Source organism: Suricata suricatta, chromosome 15, assembly GCF_006229205.1.
Source record: "Suricata suricatta isolate VVHF042 chromosome 15, meerkat_22Aug2017_6uvM2_HiC, whole genome shotgun sequence".
Classification (NCBI taxonomy): domain Eukaryota; kingdom Metazoa; phylum Chordata; class Mammalia; order Carnivora; family Herpestidae; genus Suricata; species Suricata suricatta.
This window is the reverse complement of record NC_043714.1, coordinates 70,075,944-70,091,311: the sequence shown is the minus strand read 5'-3', so window position 1 is coordinate 70,091,311 and position 15,368 is coordinate 70,075,944. Positions and strand designations below refer to the sequence as shown.

Sequence of the window (15,368 nt, the reverse complement as noted above, 5' to 3'; positions counted from 1 at the left end):
CTCTCTTTCTCTCTCTTAAAATACATATAAATAAACAATACAATATGAAAAGCGCCTCTAGAATCTGGAGCTCACGGAAGACCATCTTCCCTCTGGGTTACAACGGCAGGTGCCGTGTGTGTTGATCACATGAGATAATGTGCACAGACTCAGCGCCAGCAGTCCTTGAGGCTGCCGTGGTCCTGGGGCAGCTCTGGGCCAGCTACTCACCGATGCAGAGCCAAGCCGTGGCCACAACACAGCCCTGCCTTGAAGCAGTTCCATCCAAAGAAAGAAAGGAAGCATTAACCCCCATGAGCTCCTGCTAGAGGCCAGGTGTCTGCCTTCCACCCACCTCTACCCGTCATCTGCCCATGTGTCTCGGTGTCGTTTGAGAGACGGGCAGCCTGTGAGTGGATACAGAGGGAGGGAACTTCCCAGAGCCCCTGGGCCCCACAGAGCTGTTCTCAGACCCTGCTCTGCTCAGACACAAAGCCTGTGAGTGTGCAGGGCACTGGGCTCAGGCTGGCACTCAGACTAGCCCGTCTCTTTCCAGACCTGTGTCCTGAACTGCAGTTTCCAACCATTTAAAATGGAAAAGGGGATGGGGCACCTGGGTGGCTCAGTCCGTTAAGTGTCTGACTTCGGCTCAGGTCATCATCTCACAGTTTGTGGGTTCGAGCCCCGTGTTGGACTCTGTGCTGACAGCTCAGAGCCTGGAGCCTGCTTCGGATTCTGTCGCCCTCTCTCTTCTCCTTCCCCATTCATTCTCCGCCCCCCTCCTTCTCAAATAAACATTTTAAAAAAGTTAAGAATAAATAAGTAAAATGGAGAAAGGAAAAGATGAACAGGCGGAGCACAGGGAAGTCCTAGGGGCAGTGAAACTATTCTGTATGACACATGTTGCTGGACACGCCTTTCCACATTTATCAAAACCACAGAATGTACAATTCAAGGAGTGACCCTTCTGTGAACTGTGGGCTTTCGTCAATCGGACATTACCAGTGTCTCCTCATCAGGGGTAACAAGCGTCCCACACCAATGCACAATGTTAACAATAGGGGAAACTGAGGCAGCAGGAGAAGGAGTATATGGGGACTCTCTACACTTGCTGCTCAATTATTCTATAAACTTAAAACCTCTCTCAGCAGTAAAATCTATTATACATTCTTTTACTTTTTTTAATGTTTATTTTATTTTTGAGAGAGAGAGCACACAAGTAGGGAGGTGCACAGAGAGAGGGAGACAGAGGATCTGAAGCGGCCTCTGCATTGACAGTAGCAAGGCTGACGCAGGGCTCGAACTCATGAACAGTGAGATCATGACCTGAGCCAAAGTTGGACCCTCAACCGACTGAGCCACCCAGGTGCCTGTCTAATAAACATTTATTAAATGGTAAAGGGGATGGTGTCACCAGCTTATTGGGAGGTTAGCGGAACCGCACACCTGTTCCCGTCCCCTTCGGAGCACCCCCGGGGCAGCGGGCACCTGCAGAGCCTTGTCAGGGACGCACTGTGACGGGCGGGCGGGCTGACTGTGGTCAGGGAGGCTGTGTTTGCATCCTAGCGCCTCTGTGTCTCGGTTTCTCTCCAGATGCATCGCTCCCCTCTCCTGGCAGAACTGCAGGGAGGCTCAGTGGGAGAGAGGCAAAAGTCCGGGAATGTGGGGGAAGCTAGGGAGTCTAGTCAATAAAGGAAAGAGAAACCATCTGTGGCGAAATGGATGTAAAGGATCAGTCTTCCTCTGCACACAGAAGAACAGGGAATCCAAGGGGCATTTCTGAACATCCGAGGGAGCAATAAACCTTTCTTTGCTGTTCGATGAGCAGGATTTAAAGCCCAGGACGCACTCCTAACCGTGGGGCGTGGGGTTCCTCCACCTCTCCGAGCCGCGCCGATTCATCTGTGAAACGGCCCTTCGGCACCGGCCTCACAGAACTGCCGTGAGAATGAAATGAGGCAACCCAGGAGAAACGTCTGGAAAGAATGGCACTCTCAAGTGTAACTTTCCTTCTCTCCTGCTGACAGTTTTGCTGTAAGCACAATGAACAGGCAGCATTCCAGATCAGGAATGAGATGGGTTGGCCGTTCTGGAAACTTCCTTTGCCTCCCCCGACACTGTCTCCACCGGCGGCAGAAGTAAGTCTGCCTTCCCAGAAGCACACAGATTCTCACCAAGATGACACTCCATGATCCCCACCCCTCAGGCATGGGCGACATATGGAAACTCACTCTTCTCGGTCTGGTGAGGCTCGGAGCCAAGGAGTCGGCCCTGTCTGTGGCAAGCTCCCCCCCGACCACGTGCAACAGGATGAGTCCTGAATTTCACCCGCCTCTTCAGAGACGGGAGCTACTGCCTTTGCAAATCATGGTCAGTCTCGTGTTTGAAAAGAGGAAAGAAAACTCGGGCAAAGTTTTTGGTGCTCGGGCAGTTGACCCTGTCCCCTGTGAAGGAAAAGTCTGAAATATGTTTGTCATCCACGTTTCCCTCCTTGGCATCTGGTCGTACTTTGCCTTAACTTGGTGCCCATTTTGTGTTTGGTGGGCAGGCCTAGAATCTTCTAACGCACTCAAGGCTTCGCGCCACGTGGTCCACCCAGGCCTCGTTCCCCAGCACTGCCGAGTTTCTGCCCGTGCTGGATTCCTACCCACTCAGCCCCCCTCCGGACGAGTCCATCATTCTCACCGTGCTGCCTGCTACCTGCCGATCTTAACTTAGCAGGTCAGGCATTCGGGCCTTAAATGAGATCCATAAACCTCCCTGGAGCCTCATATAACATTGGAAGTTGGGTAAAATTATTCCCATTTTACAGAGAAGAAAGCTGAGACTCAGAAATGAAGGGTTTTATGAATGAAACTCAGACAACGAACAGCAGAGCTAGCCCCCGGCCCTTCCGATTCCCGGGACAGCGTGTCGACCGCCTGCCACCACTGATGGGGGATGGGCGTGGAGGAAGAGACGTCATGGAGGACAGTGAGAGCATCCACACGTCAATTCTGCCCTGGGTGCTGGTGGGGAAGGTGGAGGGTGTGACGGCGCCCACACGCAAGGCTGGCATTACACAGGAAACGGGACGCATTATTGAGGCGGCCCTCGTGGGAGTCAAATGGCTCCCCTGTGGGCCCAGGACCCGTGATCCGTTTCTATCCTTTACTAGAGGAAGTCAACCTCAGTGGTGAATCCAGGCTCTGCTGTTTCCTGACCACTGAAGGGCCTGAACTTATGGGGCCTCCACACACACACACACACACACACACACACACACACACACACACCCCAGAAGATAAAACACGTAATGTACTTGGAACAGCTTGGACTGCTCGGGGAGCTCTCCGGGCGGGAGGAGGGCCGGGGCCCACGAAGGGGTAGGCGGGGCTTTGAGAAGAAGGGGATGGGACATGCACCGAGAGTCGGCCTCAGCTCAGCGCTCAGCAGCCCCGCCGGCGACTCACCAGAGCTCAGGAAGCCGAAGGCGCCCACGCGGTAGCCGGCGGTGACCACGATGAGGTTGCCGACGGCAGCCAGGAAGGAGCCGTTGATGGCCAGCTGTCCTGTGCTGCCCCTGCCCTCCACGGTGTTGTGGAAGAACACCAGCACGGACGCGTTGGGGGCCTGCGGGGAGTGGACACACGGGGGCTACAGGCTGGCCCTTTCCGAAGAAGGTGCCAGATTCCAAGCCTGCCCATGACCCTTCCTGCCAACTCTGCCTCGCAGGCACATGGAGTCCCAAGTCACAGGTGGAGCCGTGTCCCCCCAGGACCCACAGGATGAATCCCTGATGCCTATGACCTCAGAATGTGACTATATTTGGAGAGGGTCCTATAAGGCGGCGATTAAGCTGGTGGGCCCTGAACCAATATGACTGGTGTCCTCCTAAGAAGGGGACATGTGGATGGTGACCCAGGGAGGAGACAACCATCCACTGGCCGGGGAGAGCAGTCTCAGAGGCAAGGAATCCTGCGGCCCTGTTGGCCTTGGACCCCCAGCCCTCAGAATCTCGAGAAAACAGATCTCTGCGTGCGCGTCCCGGCCAGTGGTGCTGTGTCTCAGCAGGGCCCGCACCGTGATTGGCCTCATGTCCCCGAGAAGCTGTTTTAAAACGTGAACGCTCTGCTCACATTGCAAAGTGAGCAGGTGGTGGAAACGGCAGCCCACGGCAGCCCGTCGGCTGGAGCCTTGCAGTGTGCCAGCACCCCGGTCCTGGCCCCTAGTTAATCCTGGAAGACCCTCTGGGTCCTCCCCGGGGAGTGTGTCCCTGAGCCCCCGCCCTGGGGGTACAGAGCCCCCTCCTACCGCTCACTGACTGGGAGCAAGGCTCTGTGCTCGGCATCCAGGCCTGCTCCTTATTCAGTCCTCAACCGGCTCCCGGGGCCCCGAGTATCATCACCCTTCCCACTTTCCCGATGAGGAAGCAGAGGCTCAGCCATCTTAAATAGCTTGTCTGAGATCACACAGCTGGGAAGCGGCAAGGCGGGATTTAAACCCAGGCTGACCCTTTGATGTTAGAATAGGACCTCGAGGGTGTCATGCTCAGCGAAATAAGTCAGGCGGAGAAGGACAGATACCATATGTTTGCACCCATGGGTCTAACAGGAGACCAGGAGAAACCCAATGGAGGACCAGGGGGAGGGGAAGAGGGAAAGAGAGTTGGGGAGAGAGAGGGATGCAAAACCTGAGAGACTACTGAATACTGAAAACGAACTGAGAGTTGAAGGGGAAGGGGGAGGGGGGAAAAGAGGTGGTGGTGATGGAGGAGGGCACTTGTGGGGAAGAGCACTGGGTGTTGTTTGGAAACCAATTTGACAATAAACTATTTTTTTAAAAAAAGAAAGAAATAAACTTTAAAAAATAAATTAAAAAAAAAGAATATAATATTCTATCTGGGGGGCCCGGCTGGACTCCGGGCCATGGTGACCACTGCAGCCACGCGCCACGGGCTCGGACACACGTGTTCCTGTCACCACCAACAAACCCTGGCCGAGGACGCACCCCGACGGATGCCGTGCTAAGTGTGGTCACCTCAGATGCCTCACTGCAACTTCCGCCCCACAAGGCAGATGCTCTAATGGCCGCAAGCACCTGCGCTATGCAGGCGTGAACGCAGAGGCTCAGAGCGGTGAAGGGACTGGCCCAGAATCCCGACCGCAGCCCCCTCCCAGCACACTCTCCTGGGCTCTTCCGTCTGTGACACTGTCCCACTCATGGTCATCTCCGATGTCCCCCATCAGCCATCTCCTGCCTCATCAGTCTCCAAGCAGCATTGTCTTTAATTCTTGCAAGAACTGACGAGCCGGATGCTCTCTCTCTCCCACGTTCAGGACAGAGTATATAGAACATGATTACCTTCTCTGGGCCAGGGAGGCAGGGGTCAGGGGAGACGAGCTGAGAGTCAGACCTTACTCCAGCGTCCAGGGTCTGGGGTGACCAGCGCTAGGCAGAGGGGACCTGCTCTCTGCCTCTGCCTGGGCTCCGTGTGCTTATCAGGGCCCACGAGAGCTTTGAGGTCTGGGAGCCTCGTGACAAGCTTGCTCAGACCGTCTTGTTGAGGTCCAGTGTCCAAAGGGCAGTGGACTCTCGCTGCTAGCAGGCCAGGGAACCAGGAAGCTGTGGCATGGTCACAGGTACCATGGCGTCTGTTGACCCTGGGTTGACGTCACCAGAAACTCATGTTTCCTAAAACTTACCAGTTCCGTTTTCTCTCGTGTGCTCTGACCCTTACCCGCCCCCCAACAGGAAACTCCAACGTTCAGCATCAGGGTCATGGCTCCTACTTAGGCAGATTCAGGCTTCATATTGGGGCAGACACAGGGTCAGGGTCACAGGCCCAAACCTCACCCTCCAAAAGTGTCCTAAACAAGACTCCATGTGGAAATGTCCCTGGGCGGGGGGGCGGGGGGAGTCTCTCCTAGGGCCTTCCAAGGACAGTGCTGCTCATTTCCTCATTTGTGGATGAACTGGAGTTGGAAGCCAGCCTTCCCCCCACCCCCACTCTGACTCTCTCCCGCTCGCAGAGACCCAGCATCACTGACCCTCACCCACCGCCTGCCTCACACCTCCCCACCCACCCCTGTTCAAGTGGCACCTGCTGACCACCACCGGACACACCTCCTGCCACCGTGTCCCCTCAGCACCATAGTTGTTCAGCACTGATTTCCTATCTGTTTCTGCCCTTCGCACTAAAACGCAACTCCCTCTGTTTCACGCGCCGCTCCATCCCCCGCAGAGCAGGGCACCCCCACACAGGCCCTTCATGAATATTTCTCAGAAAACTGAACCTACTTTCCCATGGGGGGTGGGGGGGGAGGACCTGAGGATGCAGAGGTGGGGGGATCCGGTGAGGCCAGCCAGGAACCACGGGCCCCCTCTGTTTATTCACAGAGCCAAGAACCAGAGAGGACAGCCCAGGGGGCAGACCCGAGCAGGCCCCGGAGGAGAGGAGTGAAGGCTCTTACAACTCTGGGGACAGGGAGTTCCTAACGGGGCAGTTTTCAGGGCAGACAATCAAGGGCTCCAGAACTCACCATGTTCTGAGGGACGAACACGTTAAGATACAAGCAATCTTCACTGACTCCGAGAGACGTGGGCGTTCCGGTGCCTGGCTGCCAGCAGCTGGCCCTGGGGATACAGACGCTATGACTTCCGGCTCAACACCCAAGGACACCCGTCCCATCTTCCCTCCTTGCCCACTGTCACCCAGAACCCACTGCCTCGGCCAGAGGCCCGCTGGCCCACCGGGCAAGGGCAAAGGGAGTGGCAGCATGTGAGATGATCAGCGGGTCCCCGCCTCTCTCTGCCTCAGGCTGTGGATGAACACGGTCCAGAGACACGGTCCCAGCTCCGAGAAGGATGCCCAAGACAGAGAAGGGGGAAATGGATGTCTCTCGAGCCCTTGGCTCAAGCGTGCAGACTCGGTGTGCCCCAACGTGCCAGAGGTGCTGTCTGGCCTGTCGTCTGCATGAGGACCAAGTGCGCCAGTTTCAGCATCTCCTGCCACAAGGGCAGAGACCACGTCTGGGCCACGCCCAACGACAGCAAGAGGGTCCCTGCCCCACTGGGGGTTTTACGCACCCCCAGGCCGTGTTCGCGCTGGACTCGGAGAAGGCCGGCTCTCTGACTACTCCCCAAAGCCTCACCTGCCACACGGACCCTCCTGATCATGGTAAAACATCACAACTGACGCACGTTTATTCCTTGTATCTCTCCTGGGGGAGACTTCTCCATGGGTTTCTGCACTTCTCTGCCTCGGCCAGAGTTGCAGCCTTCACTGCCCCTTGCCTGGAGTATCCAAGAACTCCCAGCCCTCCACTTTTGCTCGCCCTGGTCTGCGGACCTGCCCGCCAGCCAGTCCTGGGAGACTAGGGACAGGGCAGGGCCAGCTGCCTCAGGACAGAGCCGCGGGTGTCTCTTGGAAGGTGAGGAAGGGAGGGGAGGGGGAATGGTGCTCTTTCTGAGGGCCCTGTGAACATGCTGGTTCTGAAAATGACAAAATCCTCATCGTGGAGGCCAAGTCCAGGCCTGTTCACGCTGCAGAAGGCAGGATTGCCTGGGTCCCCGAGTCACCACCACTGGGGGCAGAACACACTGCCCCCTCCATCACCAAAGTCACTTTACAGAAGCAAAATACTGGTATCTGGAGGGTTTATCTGTGAGAGCACTGAATGCCGCCTTAACTAACACGCTCCCCGCCCCCATCCACCCCGCACACTGGAATGCTCTGCTCTATCTCTAAGCCTCGCTCCTGTGTGGGCCACCACAGTGTATTCCCTAGATCCTCACCGTGGCTTGGTGGCATCCCAGGACCCTGTCCAGTTCAAGGGCTCCGGCGCCCGGAGGCGGCCCTCTGCCACGGGCGGGGAGGCGTACGGAACTCCCAGGAACTCGTCCACCTGCTTCCAGGAAGTTCCCACCCGGACGGCCCGGGACCTGCCCAGCAGCTGGCCGTGGGGGGTGACGGTCACCGAAGGTGCAGGTGTCTCATAGCTGAGCAGAGGGTTGTCTGTCAGAAGGACAGTTGGGGTGGGGGCAGGGAGGAAAGGAGATGACAGTGGGTGCTCTGTTCACGCAAAGCACTGCTTTCGCACTTTAAAAATGTTTGTCATTCGTTCAGACTTCCTAACCCAACAGCCTGAGTCTGGTCAGCTGACTTTCCCATGTGAAAAATACTTAACAGCAAGTGCAACTGACGGCTACCAGACATGGAGCATCTGCATCAACGCCTCCCTACGTGTATTGCCTCTCTGATTTTTCCCACCGGAGGCCAGGCAGAGCTTAACCCTGGATACGAGCCCTTCCTCGGTGCACTGGGGCCAGACGTGAGCCATGATTCAGAATTACTGGGATTTTTAAAAAGAACAGAGGGATACAGAATTGAGCAAGGCTCAGAGTCAGGCCTCACCATCAAACACATTGATAACGTCTGGGGTGAATGCGTGGCTTACTCATACGAACAGGGATGCACAGAGAGTCTGATGTCGTCAGTCACTCTAGGTCAGATTTGGACCTAGACAATGCGTTCACTGCAAATGCACCAAAACCAATTTTTCCCCTAGGTTTTAGAACTTGGAGGTTGCAGAATTGCAGCTGAGGCACTGTGGGCCCTCATTTGCATTTCACTGTTAAGAACGGACTGAGGGGCCAAGGGTGGGTAGCTGCCAGGACTTCGAGGTGTGGGATTCAAAGGGTGTCTGGACCCCAAATGTGACCACTGCCCGTTCACATGGATCAAGGGCCAGCTCAGGGCCCTCTCCAGGCCACTGCCCCGGCCTGCAACACCCTCTCTCCCTTCCTGCATTCCCCAGTTCCATCTGGCCTGGCACCTGCCAGCCTGCCCTGCCCCCAGTGCCTTCTGCCCCCTCCCGGTAATGCCAACCCCTCCTTGCTGCTGTCCCTTATCTCCTCCACCATATTTTCTCCCAACCATGGATGGAGTCAGTCAACTTCTGTTGGGACCCTGGCTCTGGGCCAAATGCCATTATCTGGGGCCTGGATCAGGTCTGTGTCTGCTTCCCCACAGGGCTTGGGGCCTTGCACAAAGGAAATGCTAAATGCTGGTGAAGAGATCTCTCTGTCTCTGTCTCTGCGTATGCGCGCATGTGCGAGGCGGGCGGGGAGAAAGAAATCTCTGATTATTTCCAGCACGTGTGTTTGGTTTGCTCGGCTCTACTGTTGGCCGATTGAGAAAGGTTTGCTGCTTGCTTGCACGTCTAGCTCCATGTACTGTTCCCATGAGCACAGAGAGGCAGCAGACCGACAGCGCAGGTGTCTACCCCTTCCTCATGAGTGAGGCATAGTGCAGTGGTTCAACTGGAGGTGACTCTGTCCCCAGGGGCCATTCGACAATGTCCGGAGACATTTGTGGTTGTCCCAAGGGTCTATGAGAGATGCCAGCACCTGACATCTAGTGAGTAGAGGTGAAGGAGGCTGCTAAACAGACCGAAATTTGTAGGACCACCCCCACGGCAAAGAACGATCTGGCCCCGGAAGTCCACTGCGTGAGGGCTGAGAAGCCCAGGCATGGCGTGCATTCAGGACTTCCGGGCCACTGAGGAGCATGGTGAGGAGGAGCCAGTGGGTGGTCCGAAGAGGCAGGCAGACTGGGGCTTTATGTTATGCACCAGCTACTTTGGGAAAACTTCCTAATGCTTCTGACCCTCAATTTCCCCCTGCGAAATAGGAATGGTAGCAGTCCCGGCAGTAGATAACATGATGCCTGCGGTGCTCCAAGCCCAGGGCGTGCACGTGGCAGGGGCCCCGCATGTGTGTGAATGAAGGAATTGAAGGAAGAGAGGGAGGAATGGAGGAAAGGAGGGAGCGGGAAAGAGAGAAAAAGAAAGGGAGGGAGGAAGGGAGAAAGGGAGAGAGGTAGGAATGGGAGGGAGGGAGGAAGCGATTAAAGAAGAGAAGAAGGAAGGGAGAGAAGGGAGGAATGGAAGGAAGGAAAAAAGGAGAGTAGAGAGGAAGGAAGGAAGGAAGGAAGGAAGGAAGGAAGGAAGAAGGAAGGGAGGGAGAAAGGGAGGAAAGAGTGAGTGAAACTGTTAAAAATGCTGCCATGCTCATTAGGACTCAATGGAAACTCAGGATGGAAGGAAATAGTTACACGTTTTAACCTGATCTGTCACCAGCCATGGCTGGTCTCAGCCCACAGCTCCTTCTGGCCAAATCTCCTGCTCTGGCTGTAAATCACAGGCTCTCAGGCAAGCACTGAGGACTGAGGCTGCTAAAGCACCAGAACCTTCAGAATCTGTCCTTTTCCTTTGCAGGAAAACAGGCACATTTCATGAACGTGGCACCCTCTGCGGGAGGGAGCAGAGACAGAAAATATGAAAGCTGAAGAATGCCAAGGGAATGCAAGCCTGCTTCCTCACGGACAGTGGTATTCAGCCCGCCCTCCGGAGGCTGCCCAATGAATCCCAGACGGAACGAGATCCAGCATGGGGAAAATGTGAGATGTGCAGTTCTCTCTTTTGAAATGGTTTGCAGAAAAGGATGGGTTCTTTCTAGAATAGCCACATATTTAGGCCATATGACTACTTAGGTTAGGAAAATGACCTGTAGCTGTATGCGTGTGCGAGGTGTGAGCGGCACCCGTGTAGATACACACGGGCGTGCATCTTTGGCTGGAGGTGAGCTCTGCACACTGTATGTGCATTACACAGAATTAAGAGAGAAACAGTTTAATTTGTTTTACAGAACTGAAACCTCAAAGCTAGGCCTCCTCCCTCAGCAGGGTTACCATGCAGATTAGCTACACTACGGGTGAGATATACCATTGTCATCTAACTGGACAAAATAGTACAAATGCCTATGGACATGAGGACACTTGAGACTGGGGGCCCAAGATGGGTGAGATATACCATTGTCATCTAACTGGACAAAATAGTACAAATGCCTATGGACATGAGGACACTTGAGACTGGGGGCCCAAGACCACAGCAGACAGGAATCAACAGTCTCCCAGGCCCGGAGAGCACTCTCAAGGTCTAAAGGCTGAAGTAGAGGAGGGGGCAGGGGAGGAGGATATCACTGGATCAAGACAGGCCTGGCAACCCCCAGTGGTCTGGGGCAGGGTGGGACCAAATGCAGCTGGTGCCTGTATTAGTTCCATCCCATAAGCACGTCTAGTGGGGGAGGTGCCTCCCCCAGGCCCCCGGCTCCCACATTCCCTGGTCTACAGGTCTTAGCTGTTTCACTTAGTGATGGATTTCTAGGTTGCTCTCCCCTTGCTGCCTGCATCCCTGTACCCTCAGGACCCTGCACAACGTGGGACACGTAACAGCACCTTACTGAATGTTTTTAAATGAAACTGAGTGGTGGCAGCAGCCCTGTCCATGGTGACGGTGATTCAGTAGTTAGGCGATGTGGTTTGGTGCGAGCGGATTGCATCTAGAGATAGGACGCCTGATTCCAAGTTCCCATTCTGTCACCACTAGTGTGCGAAATCAGAGAAGTGGCTTCTCTGGGCCAGAGTCTCTTGATCTCTAAGATGGGATTAAACCCTTATCATGCTACCTCAGGATTGGTGTGAGGACCAGCTGAGATAAGGCATGTGACAGAACTTCCTCAACTATGAAATGATAACACATAGTGGCCCATTGGATTATTTTGCTGAGAAACTCAACAGCCAATGGCTCCTCTATCTTGGATACATGAATAAAGGTGGCACAGAGATGTTCTAGCTCAGAAACAGGGTTTCCAAAAAACAGATAACCCAGTGAAGAAATGGGCAGAAGACATGAATAGACACTTTCCCAAACAAGACATCCAGATGGCCGACAGACACATGAAAAGATGTTCAACATCGGTCATCATCAGGGAAATACAAATCAAAACCATGATGAGACACCTCCTCGCACCTGTCAGAATGGCTGGAATAAACGATGCAAGAAACAAGTGGTGCTGGCGAGGATGCAGAGAAAGGGGACCCTCTTGCACTGTTGGTGGGAACGCAAACTGGTGCAGCCGCTCTGGAGAACAGAGTGGAGGTTCCTCAAAAAACGAAAAATGGAACCACCCTATGACCTAGCAAATTGCACTAGGTATTTATCCAAAGGATACAAAGATGTTGATTCAAAGATGGCACATTAGCAACAATAGCCAGACTGCGGAGAAAGCCCAAATGTCCATTGACTGATGAATGGATAAAAAAGATGCAGTATATATACACAATGGACTGTTACTCAGCCATCCAAAAAATGAAATCTTGCTATTTGCAATGATGTGGATGGACCTAGAATATATTATGCTAAGCAAAATAAGAAAATCAGAGAAAGACAAATATATAATTTCATTCGTATGCAGAATTTAATAAACAAAACAGATGAACATATGGGAATGGGGAGGGAAGAGAAGAGGGGGAAACAAACCATAACAGACTCTTAACCATCGAGAACAAAGTCAGGGTAGATAGAGGGACATGAGTGGAGGACTGGCTAGATGGGGATGGGCATTAAGGAGGGCACTTGTTACGATAAGCACTGGGTGTTGTATGTAAGTGATGAATCACTGAATTCTACTTCCGAAACCAAAATTGCATTGTGTGTTAATTAACTAAAATATAATAAAATAAAATAAAAACCATAGTGATATATATATGTACATATGTATACATGTGTCTGTCTGTATGTATGTATGTGTATATACATACACGCTTTTCATTTTCCTTCAGTCCATCCCAAATGAATGCCACCTTGCCCAGGATAACTTCGGCCAATTTTTCCTCAAGAACCTCAAAAGCCTTTGCCCACAAGTCACCACATGCTTGGACAGTCCCTCCCAGCTATATCCAGGTCCCCAGAAATAGCCACAAAGGCACAGGCTGGGACTTACTCAGCTTTCTGTAAATGTGGGTGGCCTCTTCACGGAGCAGAAGCCGGCAGTTCTGGTCCTGCAGGCTATGTGTGCAGATCTGGGTATCGGCATAGAAGACACACCTCACAGCACCGGGTCGGGTCTGCAGAGTGGTGACGAGGCAGGCCTGGTGGCGGGAACATTCTACGGAATAAGAGAAGAGTGAGGCTTGGGCCGCAGAGATGGTACCTCAGCCATTCATCCATTTGATCATGCATCCAGTCACGTATCTGGGAATCCGCATGTCATCTATTCATCCATCAGTCCACCCATTCATCCTGCCATGCATCTATGAATCCATGTACCTATGACTTTATCCATCTAATCAGGTATGCATCTACCCATCCACCCACCCACCCAATTATGTATCTATCCATTTATCCATCCAAGCATCTATCTCTCTATCTATCCATGTACCTATGCATGCATGCATCCATCCATCCATCCATCCATCCATCCATCCAATCACATATTCATTTGAGCATTTACTATACATCCCTGATACTATGCTAGGGGCTGCAAATAGAATTGTGGTTGTGGGGGGGGACCTAACTCTTCTGTTGAGCTATTTTCCACAAAAAGTAAGTTTTGGGTTGTGTATTTAATTCACAAATGTGCTCCTGTCATTCTCTTGTTTGAAGCAACTCCATGGCTCGCCACTGGCTTTAGGATTAAGTCATAGAGTCAAAGCTCTGCATGCCGCAGCCCTTACCGCCTTCTTCAGCCTTATCTCTCTTTGCAGCTCTCCCATTATACCCGCAATTTTCCACCACAGATTATGTCTTTTCCCATGGGTACCAGGTCCTGCTAGTAAATAATTTAAATTATTCCTGGCATTAAGGATTTTCAATCCTAAGAACAGCTGTGAAAATGGTGTTGACTCATCCACTTGGACAAGATGTGGTCTAAGGGCCTCATTCATAGCCACGCACAGAGTTGTGCAGTACACAACGTGTACATTTATACATGGCCCTTTCTATAAGATGTGCATGGTGCTATCCAAACTTGTAGGTGAGGAGATTCATGGGATCAAATAATTGAAGGAGTATGAATGTTATTCAATCTCAGCCTCTTGCTGATCAAGTCTTTGCAGAACATTTCTATCAAGTGGTTATCTAGCTTTTGTTTAAACACCAGTGACCAGAAACCCTCTAAAAGAAATATGCATGTGTGGACATGCCTATTAGAAGTGTCTTTATTTTGTAGTGAAAAATATCTCTTGAAATTTGAGTTTTACCCATAGGTCTTAGCGTTGCCCCATGAGCCTGGCCAGGACAAGGACATTTCCTCCTTGCCATCATGGCCCATCTAGACTCTGAGAACAGCTATCCTAGCTTCTGCTCATTTCCTTTGTCTTAGACAGGACTCCTAGATCCTTCCTCTTATCGTCTTCTGACCTGGCTCAACACTGTTCTCTTTCTGACTGGAGTAACCCCTTGGGGACCTTGACTATGGTCCGCTCCCACAGGAGGATGAAGAGACTGTAGAGGAGGGTCCACCCAGGGTCTGTCCCCAGGTTCATCCCTGGCACTCCAGGTCATCTTGGGGTCTCCCTTGTGCTTCTAGATCAGGATGTTGGCAGCACCGTGTGAGGTCCTGTGCCAATCAACCACCCTGTCTTGAAGGGAGCGGTGGGAAACTGCCCTTACCCAACAAACAGAAGTCTCTGGCATCAGAGAAGTCACTGGTGGCGGCCGTGCTGATGTGGGCAACATCAAAGTTCCTGATGGACGGGTCAACAACTGCTGCGGAGAGGGCCAGGGACTGCCACGAGCCGGGGGCGACTAGGAGGGAGAGCAGGGGACGTGAGTCACACCCAGCTGTCCATGCTGTGATGATGAAGACAATGGTGTCCCCGGAGAAGCAGCCCGGGGAGGATCTGGGGCATCCTCCCCGCGGCCTCCATCCTCCTGTGACCCCACACCTTGATCCATCTTCCCATTGGACAGTGATGTATTACAAGTTTTTATGAACCAAGTTCTAGGCTCAAGCCTATGGATACAAAGGTAGAACAGAAACAAAACAAAAACAAACAAAAAGCCCCCACCAAGCCACGGCTGTCTCTATGAAGCAGCTCAGTCAAGTGGGAGAGAAGGAAGATGGATGAGACCAGCATCAACACAGGTGTTAGCACACAACGATCAGAACGAAGCCGCCAACAACGGTAACAGCGGACCTATCAGCGCTGTCGCGTGATGCGGCGTAGCGCTTCCCAGACACGTGCCATGTAATCCTCCCCAAGCCCTCAGATGGAGAAAAGACCACTGCTTCCCACCACGGGCGCTGCGGTGTGCTGCCCGGGCCACTTTCAGGACCCAGCTCTCACTTGCCCGGCGCTTGGAAGCTGGTGTCTGGAGGCTCCTAGCTGTGTCCCCTCCAGGAACTGCCGCCCCTCCCAGGGTCCCAGCCTGTGTCCCAAATCTAGTGGGTTTGCAAAGGTCCAACCCCTGCCTCAAGACGGGCCCACGCTGCAGGGCCAGCCTGGCTTTGGAGCTCAATCAGGGATCTGTGGGGCCCTGGTTTGGTTGGCACAGAGGCTCTGC

General features: G+C 53.2%; 1 protein-coding gene across 1 annotated transcript in view; it reads right to left on the bottom strand.

Moving 5' to 3' along the window:
* TG (thyroglobulin) overlaps positions 1-15,368 on the bottom strand; it is a 233,195-nt gene that overhangs the window by 104,684 nt on the left and 113,143 nt on the right. The window contains exons 35-39 of the mRNA XM_029923329.1: positions 14,475-14,609; positions 12,805-12,969; positions 7,756-7,975; positions 6,501-6,594; positions 3,432-3,591 (exon numbers count right to left, since the gene is read on the bottom strand). Of these exons, the coding sequence (XP_029779189.1) occupies positions 3,432-3,591; positions 6,501-6,594; positions 7,756-7,975; positions 12,805-12,969; positions 14,475-14,609 (774 nt within the window). The remainder of the gene's footprint in view (positions 1-3,431; positions 3,592-6,500; positions 6,595-7,755; positions 7,976-12,804; positions 12,970-14,474; positions 14,610-15,368) is intronic.